The sequence below is a fragment of the Protopterus annectens genome, chromosome 4.part0, assembly GCF_019279795.1.
Source record: "Protopterus annectens isolate FY-2018-M chromosome 4.part0, PAN1.0, whole genome shotgun sequence".
NCBI classification, from domain to species: domain Eukaryota; kingdom Metazoa; phylum Chordata; order Ceratodontiformes; family Protopteridae; genus Protopterus; species Protopterus annectens.
In genome coordinates, this window is record NC_056733.1 from 89,456,050 (window position 1) to 89,475,735 (window position 19,686).

Here is a 19,686-nt window from a genome sequence, read left to right on the forward strand (position 1 = left end):
CAAAACATTTTTCACATACCATATACATGACTCACCTTGCCAATCAGACACTGCCATAAGGGATCAGAGCACTCTTATGAATAATTGCTTATAGTCTGACCATCATGTCCCTGCAGTACTTCAGAAAGCCTTCTGCCTGGCACATTTAATTTCCAAGGGCATCTCAACTGCATCCATAGAAGACTTAATTCTCATGCACCTGTACCTCATCAGACCTATTACTGAATACAATACACCTTTTTACGTGTAGTCATCTAAACATATCACCAACTTGAAAGACCTTAGAGTCGTAACTAAAAAGATCAGGGGCTTTAAAAATTATAGTTATCAGGATAGACTGGCAGCCTTCTCTATACTCAGTCTCTTCTTGACTCCTCTGTGCAGAAGTGTCTAGCCTTTCAAGCTATGAATGTTCCAACCCTCTTTGACCTCTCATTCCTTCACAGAACAAAAAGAAACAAACCTTCGTCAGCAGATAAATGAGACATGTTGGTATAATAACGTCATACCTCAATGTATCCGGCAACTCTCGAACAAACTTCCAGGATGTTTCAAGCAGAGTAGCACCCTTGCCACCTAAAACCTAAACCTAGACAACTTGATGGTGATGGGCAGCTTAAATTCTTCCTCTATCTAGTCTTGCCCTCCTTAAGAGTGGTGGGAAATTCTGAATATGTTTTCTGGCTAGGCTTGAAATAGTCTGCAGAATGACTGCCTACTACTTACCTATGGAATCATAAGGAGATGCACTAAATCATGGAAAATAAACTCAAAGCCATCATGTCCTACCACAGCTCTACATTAAGCAAGCAAAAAAGTGGAAAAGTACTGGAAAATTAAGTAGAAGTGAATACTTTAAACCTAGTAACATTGCAACAGTCACAATAACATTTTAAAAAATATGGGGAATACTTATCATATATTTATTGTAATGTTTTTACCCTTGTGCATGCCAACTATCAAGCCTTTCCTCTGACCCTACTCTGCCGGGGGTGAGAGGGCATCAGACAGACATCCATGAGAGTGCTTTGTGTTTTCAGTGGCCAGGATCCTGGCAATGACATTTTCGTTATTTGTCTTATCCCTGCCCCAGTATCATCACAAGCGTCATGCATCACCCTTTGTCTACACATTGCACGCGTCCCTATGGGCTTGATATGGGACGCCTTCATATGCTTGGCCAGTCATGCCCATCTAATTCCCCAAACTATCTCCCCACACCATGATGAGCCTCAGCTCTCTAGATGAGGCCCACATATTAGGGCAGTGTCATAAGCCTGGTGGGAACCACCAATACTAACCAAATTTAACAGAAGAATTAAATGCACAGACAGTGGAACAAGTCAGCCAATAATGAGAACATTTGAATGATTAAGGATACTGTTGTTAAATGTCTACTTCACTGCGATGTAAAGCTAGGAAAATGAGAAGAGTTATAGATATGAAGTGCAGCTGAGTGCTGTAATACCTGGACAATTTTAGAAAATTCATATGCTGTAATGACAAGTGATTATAGGGAAGTAAAACAGACTACTGGGACTTTACAGGGGTTTTCCAAAAAACATCTTATATGGAATAACAGCCAATACAAGTTACAAACAATAAATAAACTTTACCTGGAATAACAGTCAATATAAGTTACAAACAATAAATAAACTAACTTAGACAGATTAGAATATAAGGTATCATCATCCCCCCCCTTCATATGCAGTTCCAAAGAGGTATATTTTTAGAGCCATTCACAACACTGTATACTCCAAAAGCCAATGGGATGACAGGCACCAAAGGTGAAGGTCTTGATATGCAAAGAAGCAAACAGCAGAGATCTGAAGATGCACCTGTGAACCACCAATAGCCTCTGAGTGGCTGAGAGAAGAACCCTAGCTGGGTTATACAGCACCACCAACTCTTTTATGTAAGATGGATCCAGGTAGTATTAAAATATACACCAAGGCCAGAACTTTAAACATAACCCTGAACTAAACTGGCAGCCAGCACAGACCATGCAGAAAGTACAGTTGTGCACACTTACCATAAATGTAGATGTTCGAGTGTATTCACTGTTGCAGTCATTACATTTGGGGGTAATCTGCTGGCAGGTTGCCCTCAGTCGGCCTGAATAACAAAGTCTTGGGTCCTGCGTCAGTTGCCGTCTCCTCTTTCATGACGTCAGGGGTATAATACAAGCAGCCGACGCCATTTTAATCAGTTTTTCTTGCCCCAGATGTCAGGTGCCCCCCCCCCCAAAAAATGGGGAGCAATATATATATATATATATATATATATATATATATATATATATATATATATATATATATATAAATAAAACTGTAAATATATAAATGCACTTTAGAAAACATAAAATTTACTTTCAACTAAAAGCAAATACACCACAAAGGCTTTTGAGTATAGTGAAGGAAAGAAAAGGTATAGAAAGGGGGCTGGTAGGTGGGTAATTCGGACTACAACAGTGAATACACTTGAACATCTACATTTATGGTAAGTATACACAACTTTACTATGTTCTTCATGTTTCACTGTTGCAGTCATTCCATTTGGGTAGAATCCCAAAGCTATGGATGGAAGTATGGAACTAAACAGCATTAGGAGCAGCTATAAGGCCCTGCAGGACTGCAGTGATAAAGCCTGCCCTGGATGTAGAAAAGAGAGGTAAATGGTAATGCTTTGTGAACGTATGAACTGAGCTCCAAGCAGCAGCTTCTAGAATGTCTCTGATAGGGACCCCTCTGAGAAAAGCTGCTGAAGTAAAGGCAGCCCTGGTGGAATGGGATCCGATCCCCTTGGGCACAGGTTTACCATGTTTCAAGTAGCAGAAACAAATGCAATGGCTTATCCATTTATAAATAGTCTGTTTTGATATAGCCTTCCCCTCTGATCCTGCAGCAAATGCCACCAGTAGTTGCTCAGACTTTCTTAGAGATTTTGTCAGAATCTTAGTTGTCTGTGTACATCCAATGAATGCAGAATCTGCTCCCCTTGTTCTGCGGATTTGGGGAGAAAGTTGGCAGGTGAATGGTCTGGTTAAGAGCCACACTGGATTCCACCTTAGGCATAAAAGAAGAATTGGTCCTGAGGGTCACCCTGTCCGGGTAAAAAAAAATGAAAGGCTCCGCTGCCATGAGAGCCTGTAGTTCTGAAACCCTTCTAGCTGAAGTGACTGTCAAAAGAAAGGCTGTCTTCCAAGAAAGAAATTTTATATCCGCAGTAGCTGCTGGTTCAAAAGGAGATAGGGTGAGTTTTTCCAGCACAAAATTATGGTCCCATGCAGAAGCTGGCGCTCTCCTGGGAGGCCTTAAATTTTTGGCCCCTCTGAGGTACTGTTTTAGCAGGGGATGAGAAAAGAGGGGAGGCTCTGTGTTGTAATGAGCCGAGATGGCAGAGGCATGGATTTTTATTGAAGAAAAAGATAGGTCCTTGTGAAGCATCTCAGTTAAGTATTGCAAAATCTGAGGAATATTGGGCTTTGCTGTCTATTCCTTGTGCTTGGTTCCAAGCACAGAATCTCTTCCATTTATCAGCATAAGATTTTCTAGTACTTGGCCTTCTGGCCTCCAAAATGACATCCATCACAGGTTTACTGAGAGATGTGGTTGGTGAAATTAGTTGATTAGCTATGCTGCAAGATTCAGAGTTTGGAGCTGAGTGTACAGAATTTGATAGTTCTGCTGAGACAATAGGTGAGGTGTTTGAGGCAAGTACCACGGAGGAAGGTGTGACATATTCTTTAGAAGCGGGTACCAGTGTTGGCGAGGCCAGTCCGGAGCAATTAGAATCATTTTTGGTTTTTCCTGTCTGACTTTTAGTAGGACCTTGGAGAGTAGAGGCAGAGGGGGAAAGGCATAGACTGATAGGTTTTTCCAGCTGAAGGATATTTTCCAGCTGAAGGATAGAGCATCCACTTTCCATGTTTTTTTGTAATGAGTTCTTGTGCAGAATTTGTCCAACTGATAGTTTTGGGGCGAGGCAAATAGATCTATGTCTGGGCTCCCCGATTTTTGTGTTAACATGCTGAAGATTTGTAGATCCAGTTTCCATTTGTGCGGGTCCATAAGATTTCTGCTTATATCTGCCAGAGTATTTTGCTTTCCTGGCAGGAACTGAGCTTGAAGATGTATTTGGTAAGTCAAGGCTGTGTTCCACAAGGCACCACATAACTGTGGTGTTGTCTGCCTTTATCAGTAGTTGTCCTGGATGAAGGAAGTCCTTGAAGGCTGTCAGAGCATTCTGAACAGCTAGCATTTGTTTCTGATTGATATGTAGATGCATTTGGTTTGGGCTCCATTTGTCCTGATTGCATCTCCCTGCCAGGTGCCCCCCCCAAGCATAGTCTGATGCATCTGTAGTTAGGGTTTGGGTGGCAGGGGGTAGAATAAATGACAGTCCCTTGTTTTGGTGACATATCTCTGCCCATCAAAGAAACTCCTGTTGCAGGCAGGGAATGAAAGGAATCATTGTTTCCAGGCTGTGACAATGTTGACTCCATAAGCTTTTTAGATACCATTGAAGTTTCCTCATATGCAGTCTCGCATATGGAATTAGTTGAATGCAGGATGCCATGAACCCCAAAGTCTGCAGAATTTGTCTTGCAGATAGCTGGGTTTTTGTTGCCATTTGTTTGAAGTACGTTGTCAATTGAATCTGCTTGTCTGGCATGAGATAAGCCATCTGGGCAGTTGTATTCAAGCTTGCACCCAGGAATGTATTTTTATGAGATGGTACCAGTTGTGATTTCTTTTCATTTATAGTGTTACCCTAGGCATGCCAGACGTTGAAGAAGAGTGTCCTTGTCCTCCTCTGCCTGAATGAGACAATCGTCCAGATAAGGATAAATTTGAATGTTTCTTTGTCTGCAAAATGCAATTACTAGTGCCAGGCACTTTAGACCCAGGGCGCAGTAGATAAGCCAATGGACAGTGCAGAGAATTGGTAATGCAAAAAACCTGCTTTGAAGCAGAGGTATCTTCTGCAAGATTCCCTTATTGGGATATGCCTCTTAAGTCTAGAGTTACCAAAGAGGCATCCTTGCCTAGCATAGGCAGTAGCTGTTGTAAAGTCAGCATTTTGAATTTTGGAATGTCTAGGAATGTGTTTAGAATTGATAAGTCCAGAATTGAACACCATGATTTGTCTTTTCTGGGTACCAGGAAAAGTCTTGAATAAAATCCTTGTACTTTTTCCTTTTCTGGTACTGGTTGAATAGCCCCCATATATCCATTAGGGACATGATTTGCTTCTGGGCCTCTGCCTACTGGTTTGGTGGCAGATCTGGCCATCCATTTGGAATTGGCAACGTGTGGAAATGAAATCTGTACCCCTAGGATACTATGTTTAAAACCCACTTGTCCTGGGTAATTAAATGCCAATTTTGAGCATGAAGTGCTAGTTTTCCCCCCAAGGGAGCTGCTAAAAGATAAGTGCTTGGAGGTGGCAGAGGAAAGCCATTGAGACTGCTTACTATAGGGTTGTGCTTTGTTACCTCCAGATTTGGAGGTAGAGGCACCCCATTGCTTTGACCTGTAAGATCCTTGTGATTGATATCTGGAGCCTTTGGAGCATCTGGGTTTGCCCTGAGTGGCTCTGTTGGACACAGGAAAGGACCAATTCTTAGTAGGCCAATGTTTACTGAACATGGGTGGCTGCACTTGCAAGAAATCTTTTACAGTTTGCATAGATTTAACTTTGTCTTCCATTTTATTTAAAACATCTACTGCCTTATTACCAAATAGGCTGTCATGCTGTAAAGGGGCATCCAACAATTTAGCTTTAACATAATGAGGCAGATTTTGCTCCTTGAGCCAGGCATGCCTTCTTATCACGGATCCAGTTACGGCGGCCCTACAAGAGGCTTCCAAGGAATCAAAACCACATTGCAAAGTATGCTTTCCAACCTGTTCTGCTGAATGCAATAAATCCTGTAACTCTTTATTTTCCACACAATCAGAAATCAACATCATTTTCTGTTTCAGTAAGCCCATAACATGTGGTTGATATTTAAGCATATGAAACTGGCAGTTTAAAGCCCTGATTGCCAAGGTTGCAGACATATAAACCTTCTTACCCCATCTATCCAGCGCTCTGGAATCTCTATCAGAAGGGCTAGGATTTTTGGCTGTAGAAGCCTTAACACCCTTGGGACCCTGAGAAATAGGCTCAGGATCAGCAGCAGGATTTTTGAAAAGAAATTTGTGGGAGTCAGGAACCCTGTAATATCTGTGTAGCTTACTAGGAGCTGGAGGCAGGGAATCAAGAGCCATGCTTGATTCCGAGAACACATCATCAACAATGTCCAATACAGGAGGTATTGCCAAAGGCCTATGCTGAGGAAGAAGAAGAAAATCCCTAAGCCTCTTTTTAGATTCTGAGAAGTCCTGACTCTCCCAGTGAAAATGTTCCCTTAAAGTATGCAAAGTTTCTCCAAAAGAGTAATCCTCAGAAGGGATGGATTCCTCTGCATCAGAGTCCTGATACGGTGGAATAGTAAATTCCTGATCACAAGGGGAATCAGAAGAAATGGAAACCTGGTCTGAAGATTCATAATCAGTGCCTTGCCTAGGCCTCTTAGCAGGGGGAGTTGGGAACCCCTGATCAAGGTAATTAAATCCTCAGCCATTTTGATCATTTGTTTTTTAGGCATAGTGGCATGAGCACGTGGCTCATGCGTCGTTTTTTTAGACATAGAAGTTGGTTTTGGTGTTGCTTTTGATGATGGCGTCGGTTTTATATACAAATGTTGAGGCCTGAAAACACCCTTAAAAGCCAGTGCCTGCTCAGTGGCTCCGGACCCATCCAAGGGAGAGACATCAGCGGGTTCAATACTTGCATGGACTCCGAATGGGTCTCAGTAGAGACCTGCGACTCAAAAGTAGCTGGTATCAGGGGCTGCAAAAGCGCCTCACTGAATACCGGCAACTGGCTTAGGAGAAGCTTCGTTGTCGGTTTTGGACCTCGATGGTCTGTCTCTGTCTTTTTCCTTGCGTTTTTTGTGACCTCCGGTAGTCGGATTGCTAACCAACGACATTTCAGGGTAGTTAAATCATGAACCAAAATATTTAGAAGCAAAAATATACAGACGCTTGATAGTGCGTTGGTTAAAATTAGCACAAAACCGACAGCAAGGCACGTTGTGATCAGGGCCTAGGCAAGGAATACAGTACAAATGAAAATCCTTATGAGGTATTTGCTTCCCACAAGTAATGCAATTATTAACTTTTACTGACATCAGTAAGGAGCAAGAAAAAGTTTCCCCAACGGGGTACTTAGCTTTAGTTTGAAGACTTCAGTTCTGAAACTCAAAAACGAAAATTTCAGAAGTCAGCCGACTGGCACTTGCGAACTGCGTCTGCTTTGGGCACCGCACGGCCAGAAAGTCTGATTAAAATGACGTCGGCTGCATGTTTTATACCCCTGACGACCTGATGTCATGGAAGAGGCGACAGCAACCGAAGCAGGACCCAAGACTTTGTTATTCAGGCCAACTGAGGGCAACCTGCCAGCAGATTACCCCCAAATGTAATGACTGCAACAGTGAAACACGAAGAACATCAGCAGTAAGATGTTGGTAACAAGAAGTACCAGTCAGTAACCTGGTAACAGAATTCTGAACCAACTTTAAGTGATCAAAATCTGTTTTTAGGAAGTCTTAGGTAAAGGGCATTAGAATAATTCAGTCTTAATGGGACCAAGGCATGAATCACTAAAATATCAGCTTGTGACAGAAAATGATTTATTTTAGATAGGTTTTGAAAATGGAAACATGCAGATTTTTTAACAGATGAGACTTCGTCCCACAGCATCAGCCTGTGATCTAAGATGACAAAGAGGTCACACACCTTTCTGACAAACTCAATCTTACTCCCTTTACAGAATATCTTTAATAGGGAGTGAAGGGACACAAGAGTGTTTCAAAGTAGTGTGAACCTCAGTGAAGGGGCACAAGAGTGTTTCAAAGTAGCATGAATTGCCATGGCCTCAGATTTGGAGATGTTCAATTTATACCAATTACAAGGAAGCTATATGCATGGCTTCAAGATGAAGTTAAGGTATACACATTCATCATTTCATCCTGGGGAAAGAGAGGTAGATTTCAGTATCATCCACGTAATTGCAGTATGCTAGCCTCCTCTTCTTGATTTCCCACTGGAGGCATACAGTGAATAACAACAGGTCTAAAATTGAACCCTGTGAAACTACATTTCAAAGGTTGTGGTGATGACCTGTTCAGACAAACTCTTTCGAAACATCCTGAGGGGTATGATGGAACCTATTCTAAGACTGTAGAGAAGAGGCTTTAAATTTTCAGTCAAAATTACATGATCAACACGGCGGGCATAATGGTTAAGGTCTTTACCTCACAGATACAAGGTGTAGGGTTTGATTCTGACCTCTGGTTATCCTCTGGCTAGGATTGTAATAGTCTGCAGACTTGTAGCCTAGTTGTTTACACATGGATTTATGAAGAGAGATCCAAGAGGACCAAAATAGAAATGTTGGTCTCTGGCTATCCAAAGATTATTTACTACCTTGATAAGGGCAATTTCAGTACTGTGAAAAGTGTGAAACCTGGACTGATATGGATTTATGAGACAATTATCTATAAAATGATTCTAAATCTGGTTAAAACAATCTTCTCAATCACCTAATCTAGAAATGGAAGGTTAGAGACTGGGAAGAAATAATCAGTATGCTGGGATTTAAAGCTGGTTTCTCAAGTGCAAGAACAACCATGGCATCTTTCAAGGCTGATGTAAAAATGCTATCTCAATAACAAACAACATGCAATAAATTAATGGACCTATGACATCAAAACCAGATAAAACTAATCATGTAGGATGTAGATCAAAGCCACAGGTTGCTGATAACATTAACTAAAATGACAGTACAGTACAGATCCCAAAATATAGCCTTGTGACACTCAGCCGCAGCCTTGTTAGAAGGCAACAGTTCAAGGACACTATAAGTTTACCTATCTCACAACTTAAAACAAAATCCAAATACCATTGGATTATGCATTTAAGTTACTAAACCTAGACAACTACGAAATGAAACTGCTTCACCTTTTGAGGTGTGCTTTTAATGTTTTGGGAAGCTAGAACAAGAAAAGAAAGTTATTAATAGTTTGTGCCCTTGAAGTGCCCATAAATAATATGTGTGTTTTACAGCTGGATCTTGATTATCTGTTAAGACAGTTTTAAAGTAATAACTTTGAACAATGATCTGTCACAATATAAGTTAAGCACTTCATATAACAAAAGATTAATGTGAAGTCTAGCTATAGACTGAATAGGTAAATAACTGACCTTCCCCTTAATAATCAATTTAACTTTAATAGATATTTATACACTTCTTAAACTCTCGGCTAATCAGATAAGAAATGAATTAAATTTACCTAAAACTTATCTCATTATTGTAAGACAAATTAGGGAACTTTCTATAAGTTACTTTAAAAATTTTAAACCCAGAGAAGAGAATATAATTAAATGCTCATATTTGTGGCAAGCTCTCCAACAAGATATTAAATTTATAACAGCAGCAAATAATTTAATAAAGGAGTTTAAATTCCAAGATAAAGTTCTTGTGTCAAAATATTAGAAAAAGAAAATGCCAGAGATAGAAGACAGTCATATGATAAAAGCAATCGACTTGACTATAAAATCTATTTCTCTTCAAAAACTGATGTATACCCAGTTGATGATATGGAATAATGCGTATTATACACGCCTTTGCCTGCATAAATTTAATTCCAAAAATTCACCAGTTTGTCCATACTGCAAGGATCAATCTGCTGATCTTCTTCAGATGTTCTGGAGTTGCAAATGCATATACAAACTTTGGAACTCACTAAAGATACAACTTCAGAAGATGGGTTACCAAAGTTCAACATTGTCATGGGAATTCATGATTTTACATATTCCCCCAAAAGAACTTTCTAAATCTCAATGTATTGTATTAATCAATATTTTCTTATTAATGAAGCTATACATAGCTACTAATTGGTTAGACCCATCCAAAACATCATGGAATAATTTTAGAGTATTAGCAATAAGGCATATAGTAGCTCACAAACTACTTTTGAACCAACATAATAAAAATATTAACAATCCAAAAATATGGGAACAAGTATTTAATATTGTATTAGCTTAACAGCTTATATTTGAATTTAGCAAGAATTTCTACACTTTTAAGAGACTCTGTAATAGCAACTTTTCATTACTCAAATTGATCTTAACCACTTTTATACTCTGATCTTAACCACTTTTATACTCTGTATAATTCAATGTGTTACTTGGAAGCATTTATATAAATATTGTATATATGTTATGGAGTTAGTGTTAGTTACATTAGTTGGTAGTTTTTTCTTAATTTTCTGTATTGTTTTAATTTTGTATGGAATATAAGAAAACAATAAAAATTATTATTGAAAAAAAAAAATAACTGACCTTAGCAAAAGTGGTACAATGGTGTTCTCTACGATAGGCACCTGTCATAAAAGTGACAATCTTTTTTTACAAATTACTTTGTAGCTAGTTGAGCAGTTCCTCCAATGCACATTCAAAGACAGGTAGTACACACTAGTGGGTGAATAGTGATGTCCTTTTATTTGACTATTTGACTCACTGCCTTCTCATGACAAAAGGCTGGCTAAATGGTAGCAAAACATTAAAATGTTCACAGCCTTAGGCAGAAAGGTTTATAATATGGCAGAAATAAGCATCTCTAACCATACCTAAATACTTTCAGAACTCCGTAACTTCTACATGCACTACATCAAGAGCAGTAATGTCTATTTTTGCTTCCTTAATTACAGCTATCCTTTTGTTGGTGCCATGTAACACTTTAAGCTTTAGAAAAAAATTATCTCAAGTTCAATACTGTCCAAACACATGCACACACAAGTGAGAATGGTGGACAAATGTTGCATCAATTCTGCTGCAATTCGTATGAGATATTCAGAGAAATGTCATCCTTATAATAAATGCACTTAGCACTAATGATGCTCATGAACAGGACATTTATGAATAATATGGACAACAGGGTTCACCGTAAGACAGCCTGGTGACATTCATTTTTGAGCATGCTGACAAGTGTTGCCAATTTACAGAAAACCAAACCTAAAAGTTCTGTTCTCCATGTTGTTTTACAACCACCCTATTTAATGATTTGCACTCAAGTATACTTTCAATGTTTTTGAAGAGTATTATGATTGACTGAGTCAAACACCTTAGTCATTAACTTCAGTCAACTATCTACTGTCTACTGCCCATATGCACTATATGACTGTTTCTGAAATAATCCGGCTGATATCTGAGCAGCATAGACCTTACCAAATATGCAGATGTTCAAGTACATTCACTGCTGCAATCCAGAACCCTCTCTGCCTCTCTTCTCCTAGTTCTTTCTCATCCTCTGTACCCTGACTTGAGGTGGCCCCTTAGTCCTTTCATTTTAACCTTTGCTCTCGACTCACTTCTAGGTACTCCCCCTACCCCCTCTTTTATCTTATTCTACTCCCTAGAGAGGGTGACTGGGGAATTTTGGAGGTGGACCTGAGGTGCACATGACTATCCACTAGGACTTTGGCACCAGGGCCCTCTAACTAGGCTTTAGACATAGCAAGAAAAATTTTGAAGATGTCATTGGCCAGCACTTCTTAAACCACCAGTGTCCTTGTACAATGGGTAAAGGTTGTTGTTTGAGGATCAGGGAGGAGGACAGAGCGCTCATGAAGCTGGGATAGCCAGTCAAGCTACCCACAGGCAGGAATCCCAAAAGTCAAAACTGCAACCGTACAACAGTACAATGAATCTCAAATGGTCTCACAGATACCAGGTTAAAGGGCCTAAACCTTCATAAGCAGATAAAAAAGACAAAATGGTGTGACACATTCATTTTCCAATATAGCCCCTGCCCTCTGAAACAAAATATCACTATATGTTAAGCAGAGAAGAATCCTTGCCACTTTCAAGCCAAACCTAGATAACTGGAAGGGCAGTATAAAATTCTCTCCTGGTCTACACTGTTTCCCTCTTTGAGGCTGAAGGGAGCTTTCGAATATAGTTTATAGGGTAAGCTTGTAATAGTCGGCAGACTGAATGCCTAGTAATTACCTATCAACCTAAAAAAACATAAATCGTTCTAATGACACATATAATATAACACAAGTCCAGTGCTGTCAATTGACCAGAACCAATGCATCATCTACAAATTGCTCAGGATAAATATGCAAATCTTTGAAACTATCTCGGTGGAAACATTTCCACAGTAAATAAGTAATACACTGCTTCCAATATCAGTAACATGCACTGGCAAGGAAAATTAACTATAGTTTAAACATAGAAATCACAAAGCAGGCTGGTGTTACAAGAAACAAGGATAAAATTTATTCTTAAGCGCTTTCGTCACAGATTACAGTTGACTTCTTCAGAAAAAAACAGAGTACCTCCACCCCACTCCTTAAATACTCATTACAAACACATTACAAACCAATTTGTAAAAAACACCATAGGCATTTAAAGGCACAGACTCCGTTTGCTCCACAATTATACATGCAAGATAAAAACTAACTATAAAACATGATTCAACATGTACTTTAAACTTAGTATTTTGACAAAAAATCATAAAGTGAACAATTGAATAAAAAATCAACAATTAGATGAAAAAATCAACAATTAGATAAAAAAATCAGCTTTTAACCTTAAAAAGCTGGTTACTGAAACCATTTCATTCAACCCCGGAAAACTATTGGCGTTGACACTTAATTGCCATAACAGTTCTTTGTATTCAAGCCAGTAATCCACAGGACCTCCTCTCTCATCCACAGTCAGCTGTTCAAGAACTGTGAATTTAAAATTGTGACCTGGGTGGGTACTGACGTGCTTGGCCAGTGAATTTTTCAGGTTCATTTTCCTAATGTCATATAAATGCTGGTAAATACGTGTACGAAAGGCATTTTTGGTCTTGCCTATATAAAAACAGGCACACTTCTGACAAATACCAGCATATATCACATTCTTACTGCTACAGTTGTACTTATACTAAAATTTCACCCATCCATATCCATTAAGAAAAACACTGTCACCTTCCAAAATATACTTGCAGTGAGTACACTGCTTGCATTTGGACATTCTCCCTAATGCTCCAGCCATATTGACACCTTTCCTGCTCTCTAAGATATTTTTAACACTGGTGTCCTTTCTGTACACTACCACAGGGGCTTCCCCCTACTCTCTCTCTTATGGCATTGTCTCCTGCCAAAATAAACCAGTTCTTGTAGATAATGTCCTGAATCAGTGGGAACTGAGGGGTGTAAGTTAATATAAAACCAAGGTGAAAACGACCACAGGATGAATCCCTGCTCTCCAAAGGAGCACACAGTCTGGAGATGCCAATTCCTAGTAAGGGATAAAAATGTCCCTTAAGTTTCTTCCTAGTCACTTCATCAAGAACAGGCAGCACAAATTGCTCAGGATAACCTCTTTGTACCAACATATTCAATAAAACTTCCCTTTCTGCATAAAAATCATTGATCCTGCTAGTCATGCGGGCCAACCTCACTCCCTGTCCCTTAACAAGGGAGCGTTTCTGATGTACAGGATGCCTGCTCTCATAATGAAGAAGGGAGTTTGAATAGGTTGGTTTTCGATATATGGTAGAATAAAATTGTGCAGAGGTATAATCCTTGCTAATCCTGATGTCCAGGTAACTGATGGAATCGACATGAGTTTCCATAGTGAATTCCAGAAATGTAGTGCTAGAATTGAGGAACAAAAAAAATTCATCCAACTGGTCGTGGTTACCTTTCCATAAAATCAGGATGCCATCAAGGAAATGTGCATAAAACTTGCACCATGACATCCCTTTAGATGGAAAAACTATGGAAAGTTTCCACTGAGTCAGGACTATGTTCGCAAAAACTGGGGCACAGGCTGCACCCATAGCCACACCTGTATTCTGTTTGAACAATTGACCCTCATAGATTACAAAACTATTCTCCAAAACAAGTTCCATCAAAGCTCTCAGAGTCAAAATTTTTGGTATGTGAAAAATTGGTATGCTGACATATAAAATCATAAAACATATCCACTCCTGTGTGAGGTATTACATTAAATAAATCCTTCACGTCTATAGTGGAAAAAATAATGTCATTGCCAAAGTATTCCTGTTTTATTTTTTTGAGACAATCCCAGGAGTCCCTGATGATATGTGAAAAAGAACTTAAACAGTTCTTTAACTGTATGTCTAAGAACTTAGCTATTGGGAGAGTCTTAGATCCTTTTGCATCCACAATTGGTCTTAAGGGTGGGTGCAAGATATTCTTGTGGATCTTAGGGATCCCAAAAATAGTGGGAATCATCGGGTGCTTTTGTGTATAGTAGTTGAATTCTGCTTCTGAAATTTGGTTGTTCAAAAGTAAATCCATGAGGACCACATCAACATGACTGTATGCAATACTGAGTTCATTCCGGGAAACCTGCTGGTACCCTTCCCCCAATAAGTGACTTAACATACTGTCAGAGTATCTCTCTTGGTCCATAACCACTAATCCTCCTCCCTTGTCCGGTTTCATGACCCGGATGGTTTTGTTGTTTGATATACTATTGAGTAAGGAGGTTTCCTTCTGAGTAAGGTTATGTGGTACGGTGCAAGATTTTTTCCTAGCGAGGTCTCTGATGTCATTTGAGCATATACTTTGAAACAGCTGAATTGAAGGACATAAAGGGGGATTTGCTACACTGGCTTTTCTACATGTCTCAGCAGTATTGTGTACCTGATTGCCGTCACCCAGAGTCGCATTAAAATTCAATTTCCTGGTAAACAGCATTAAGTCAAGCAATGTTTTTCTAAATTAAATTTCCTCAAAGGCACAAAATTAAGGCCCTTCTGAAAGAGGTTGACTCATTCTTTAGTAACCAGGGTACTGCTCAAATTGTAAATTTAGAAGTCATGATTGTCATTTTCAAAGATTTCCACGTCGCCATTTGTACTGTCAGGTGACAAACTGGTATTCAGTGCCAGTTCTCCTGTCTCCCCCTCCCCCTCCCACCCCCATGTTGGTACTGTAGGGGATGAGAATGTTGTTCGCCCTGGTATATCATGTTCGAAGGCCTCCTGAACTGGTGATTTTGCTGCCAAATTCTCTCTGACCTTCTCAGGGGTGGGCCTAAAGGGATGGGACTGGGGTTATTGTCACCTTGATACTCAGATTCTACCATACCCTTGTCAATAAAAACATAATTATTGTTGTTAGAGTTAGTGGTGCCATTGTTGACATGACCATTTACACTTAAGGGATAAGCTACACCACTTTCGTAATCTTTAGCATCCCTTAACAATTTCTTATTCTTCTTTTCTTTAATTTTGTCCATAACCTTATCAATATTTACAAAAATAGTACTGTATTCATTGAGCTTGTTAGAAAAAATTAACATAATTCTTAATACTAGAATCTAATTTGTTCACAACATCTTGTAAAACAAGACATTTTTTCTCATTTCTCAGCAAATTCACATCCCTGGCGATTGAATAAAACAACCAGATCTTTATGTAAATCACTGTTGAAAGTTAAGCCATTAGGAAAATGCCACTATCCAAGTCCTTTAGGCACTTGTTCGCGCCTAAGACATTCTCTCAAGTATTGGTTTTCAGTTTGAATCTTTTTCAACTTGAGACATTCTTTTTCAAGATTTTTAAACAAAGTCAACAGTACCTTGGGTATTCTGATGGTTGCTGTTATGAAAAAAGCCCATACTGTCCCTGTTAATCCATTCGGATAAATTCGACATTTGGATGGCATCACTGAACAAACAAGGATTCTGTTCCTTCTGGGTCCTCCGTTGCTGTAACCCCGAAGAAACGGAAGTACCTGGTTGTGTAACAGCAAACGCTCCCGTAGTACTGGCATTTTCTCATTGGTTAGGGCTTCCTTGCCCTAATGGAACAGTAAAAAGAAAGTCTTGGGAACCAATAATCGGGGCTGGTTTCAATGGAACAACTTAGTTGACCAAATGGTCAATTTTCTGAACCAGGCCAGATATGAGAGTGTTAAAAGAACCAATAAGTCCAGTCAATTTATTGATGGCTGTAGTGAGTTCATCATGCTTGTCCCTGTTACCACCTCCGCTCTGCGTGTAAGAATCCATACTAAACACTCAACCAAGTAACTCAAACTGAGAAATCACAAAGCAGGCTGGTGTTACAAGAAATGAGGATAAAATTTATTCTTAAGTGCTTTCGTCACAGATTACAGTTGACTTCTTCAGAAAAAACAGAGTGCCTCCACCCCATTCCTTAAATACTCATTACAAACACATTCCAAACCAATTTGTAAAAAACGCCATAGGCAAGGAAAATTAACTATAGTTTAAACATGTAAACTTAGTTTTAGTCTTTAAATATTTTCAACCACATTTTAGTTTTAAAATGCTAAGAGCTGATACTAGAACTGTTTTCAAGAGGAAAGTGTCTCACCCTTTTGCTGCAGACCATCTAACAATGCCATCCTTATCCTTCAAGCCAGCTAGTAGTAGTTCTAAAATATAAAAAAAACAACATTTTTAAATCTCTACCCACAAAGAAAGGAGCAATAAAAAACACAATGAAAAACGCTGCTGCATATTGCACCTTCTAATGGTCAAACAAGAATATAAAGCTTTCAAGAAATAAGTTATGCAATTAGTTGATGAGTGAAGAAACCCATGCAAACTGCATGCAGTTCAATTTCTGCGGAGTACATAGTCATGCAATAGTGGCATAGAAACTGCAAACGCGCATCTGTCTCTGTAAGGAATAGTCAATGAGTGGTTATGAAAAAGTTCTTTAACCACGCACACATGCCTGTAAACTCCCAAAAATGGTAAAGCCGGAAAATAGTTAAAGGTGATCAGGCAAGTGCAAAAGATAAAGAGAGGAAATCCATGGCCCACCACTTCATATTTCATTTACACAATAAGGAAGGCTGTAAAAAAGTACAGTTTTGTACCTACCATAAATGTAGATGTTCGAAGATCCACATTGCTGCAGTCCTAACACTTGGGTAGTCCGCTGTCCCTCGGTCGGCCCGAATATCAGAGTATAAGGCTGACGTCGGTCAAGGCGCATTTGACTGACATTAGAACGTCAGGGTACAAATGCGCATGACCGACGTCATATCTTCAGTCTTTTCTTGCCCCAGATGTCAGAAGACCCTAAAAAGAAAGGTGCAAACCCATAGACAACAACTAAACAACCAACCAGCCTAATACCAAAAATATGTATAATATATACAATATATACAAAATACACAATATACCTCAGATGGATAACCCAACCCACACAACCACCTCAAACTACAGAGGGGAAGGAGGGAGGGTAAATTGGACTGCAGCAATGTGGATCTCGAACATCTACATTTATGGTAGGTACAAAACTGTACTATGTTCTTCATCTCACATTGCTGCAGTCCTAACACTTGGGTAGAATCCCAAAGCAGAGGTAAGGGAGGATGGCTAAACTATAATGAAGCAGGAGCTGCCAAAATGCCCTGCAACACAGCAGTGGCAAAACCAGCCCTGGATTTAGAGTACAGTGGAAGGTGGTAATGCCTAGAAAAGGTATGCACTGAACTCCAAGTGGCTGCCTCCAAAATATCCTTAGTTGCCACCCCTCAAAAAGCTGTTGAAGTGGCAGTAGCCCTAGTGGAATGAGGCCTAATCCCAGCTGGAATCTCTTTGCCATGATGGGAATAACAGAAAGCAATGCAAAATCCAATCCACTTAGAAATAGTTTGTTTTGACACGGGCTTGCCCTGAGAGCACAAAGCAAAAGAAACTAATAACTGCTGAGATTGTCTGAACCCTTTAGTTCTGTCCAAATAATATCGCAACTGCCTGTGTACATCTAAAGTGTGCAAAATCTTTTCCCCTTTATTTTGGGGATTTGCATAAAAAGTAGGCAAATGAATAGTTTGGTTTAAAGCCACACTAGAAACCACTTTAGGCATAAAGGAAGGATTAGTACGTAAAGATACCCTATCCTTATGGAAAATTAAGAAAGGCTCAACTGCCATAAGGGCCTGCAATTCAGAAACCCTTCTTGCAGAGGTAATGGCCAACAAAAAGCAGTCTTCCATGACAAATATTTCAACTCAGCAGTAGCTGCAGGCTCAAAAGGTTGTAGAGTGAGTTTCTCCAACACAAAATTGAGATCCCAAGCAGGAGTAGGAGCCCTTCGTCTTATATTCTTTGCCCCTCTAAGAAATTGCTTGAACAAAGGATGAGAAAACAATGGTGGGTCACAGTCGTAGTGAGCTGAAATTGCTGCAGCATGAATCTTAATAGAAGAGAAGGACAAACCTTTGTCCAATAACTCAGTAAGATATTGAAGAGCCACACTTAAATCAGGCTCAGAAACATCCAAATCCTTAGCTGCACTCCAAAACAAAAATCTCTTCCATTTATCTGCGTACACTTTCCTTGTACTAGGCCTTCTAGCTTCCAAAATCACATTCAAAACTTGTTGTGGAAGTTGAGACCCTCTATGGTTTAAAACAGAATATGCCAGGCTGTTAGGTGAAGAGAGTGAAGTTTGACATTGAGCAAATGACTGTCCTCCTGGGACAACAGATGTGGAATCAAAGGCAAAGGCCATGGAGGTTTCCGTACTAGACTTCTCAGTAATGGGTACCAGTGCTGTCGAGGCCAATCTGGAGCTATCAAAATCATCCTTGGCTTGTCCTGTCTGACCTTCAGAAGTACCTCTGGGAGGAGAGGCAGAGGTGGAAAGGCATACACATGAAGATTTTTCCAACTGAAAGAAAGAGCATCCACTTTCCAAGCTGTGGGATGAAACCTCTTGTGCAAAACTTTGGCAGCTGGTGGTTTAGTGGAGAAGCGAACAGATCTATGTCTGGAGTTCCCCAGGACACTGTCAATTTCTGAAATACATGAAGATCCAGTTTCCACTCGTGGGGATCCATGATTTGTCTGCTTAACACATCTGCTAAGGAGTTCTGTGCTCCGCAGAAACCTTGCCTGAAGACTTAGTTGTAAACTGAGAGCAGTCTCCCACAAAATCATTGCTTGCCTGCATAGAGGATAAGAATGTGTTCCCCTTGCTTGTTGATGTACCACATGACAGTTGTGTTGTCTGTTAGAATCAACACCTGCCCTGGAAGAAGTAGATCCTTGAAAGCTATTAATGCAAACTGGACTGCTAACATCTCCTTCAAGTTGATATGTAGATGCTGTAGTCTGACAGGCCACTTGTCTTGTATCCACTTTCCGCTTAGATGAGCTCCCCAAGCTTTGTCTGAGGCATCTGTCGTTAAAATTTGACTCGCCTCTGGCCGGGTCACAGAGAGTCCCTTGTTTAGGTGACATTCCTGAGCCCACCACAAAAATTCCTTTTGAATGCAAGGTATTATTTGAATGACAGTGTCCAGATCCTGGCAGTGCTGTGTCCATACATTTTGAGATACCATTGCAACTTCCTCATATGCAGTTTGGCATTGGGAAGCACCAGAATACAAGATGCCATGAACCCTAAGGCTTGAAGGACTGTCCTTGCAGTCAGCCCGGACTGAAGAGATAGATGATGGAAGTAAAGGGAAAGATTCTTTTGTTTGTCCGGGTTAGAAAGGCCATCTGGGATGCTGTATTCAGTCTTACACCCAGAAAGCACATGTCTTGAGAG

The 19,686-nt window shown here is 39.9% G+C and overlaps 1 protein-coding gene across 1 annotated transcript in view; it reads right to left on the reverse strand.

The window, feature by feature from the left end:
- TBCD (tubulin folding cofactor D) overlaps positions 1–19,686 on the reverse strand; it is a 3,708,267-nt gene that overhangs the window by 2,586,226 nt on the left and 1,102,355 nt on the right. Inside the window, exon 11 of the mRNA XM_044068123.1 lies at positions 16,486–16,546. Coding sequence (XP_043924058.1) covers positions 16,486–16,546 — 61 coding nt within the window. The remainder of the gene's footprint in view (positions 1–16,485; positions 16,547–19,686) is intronic.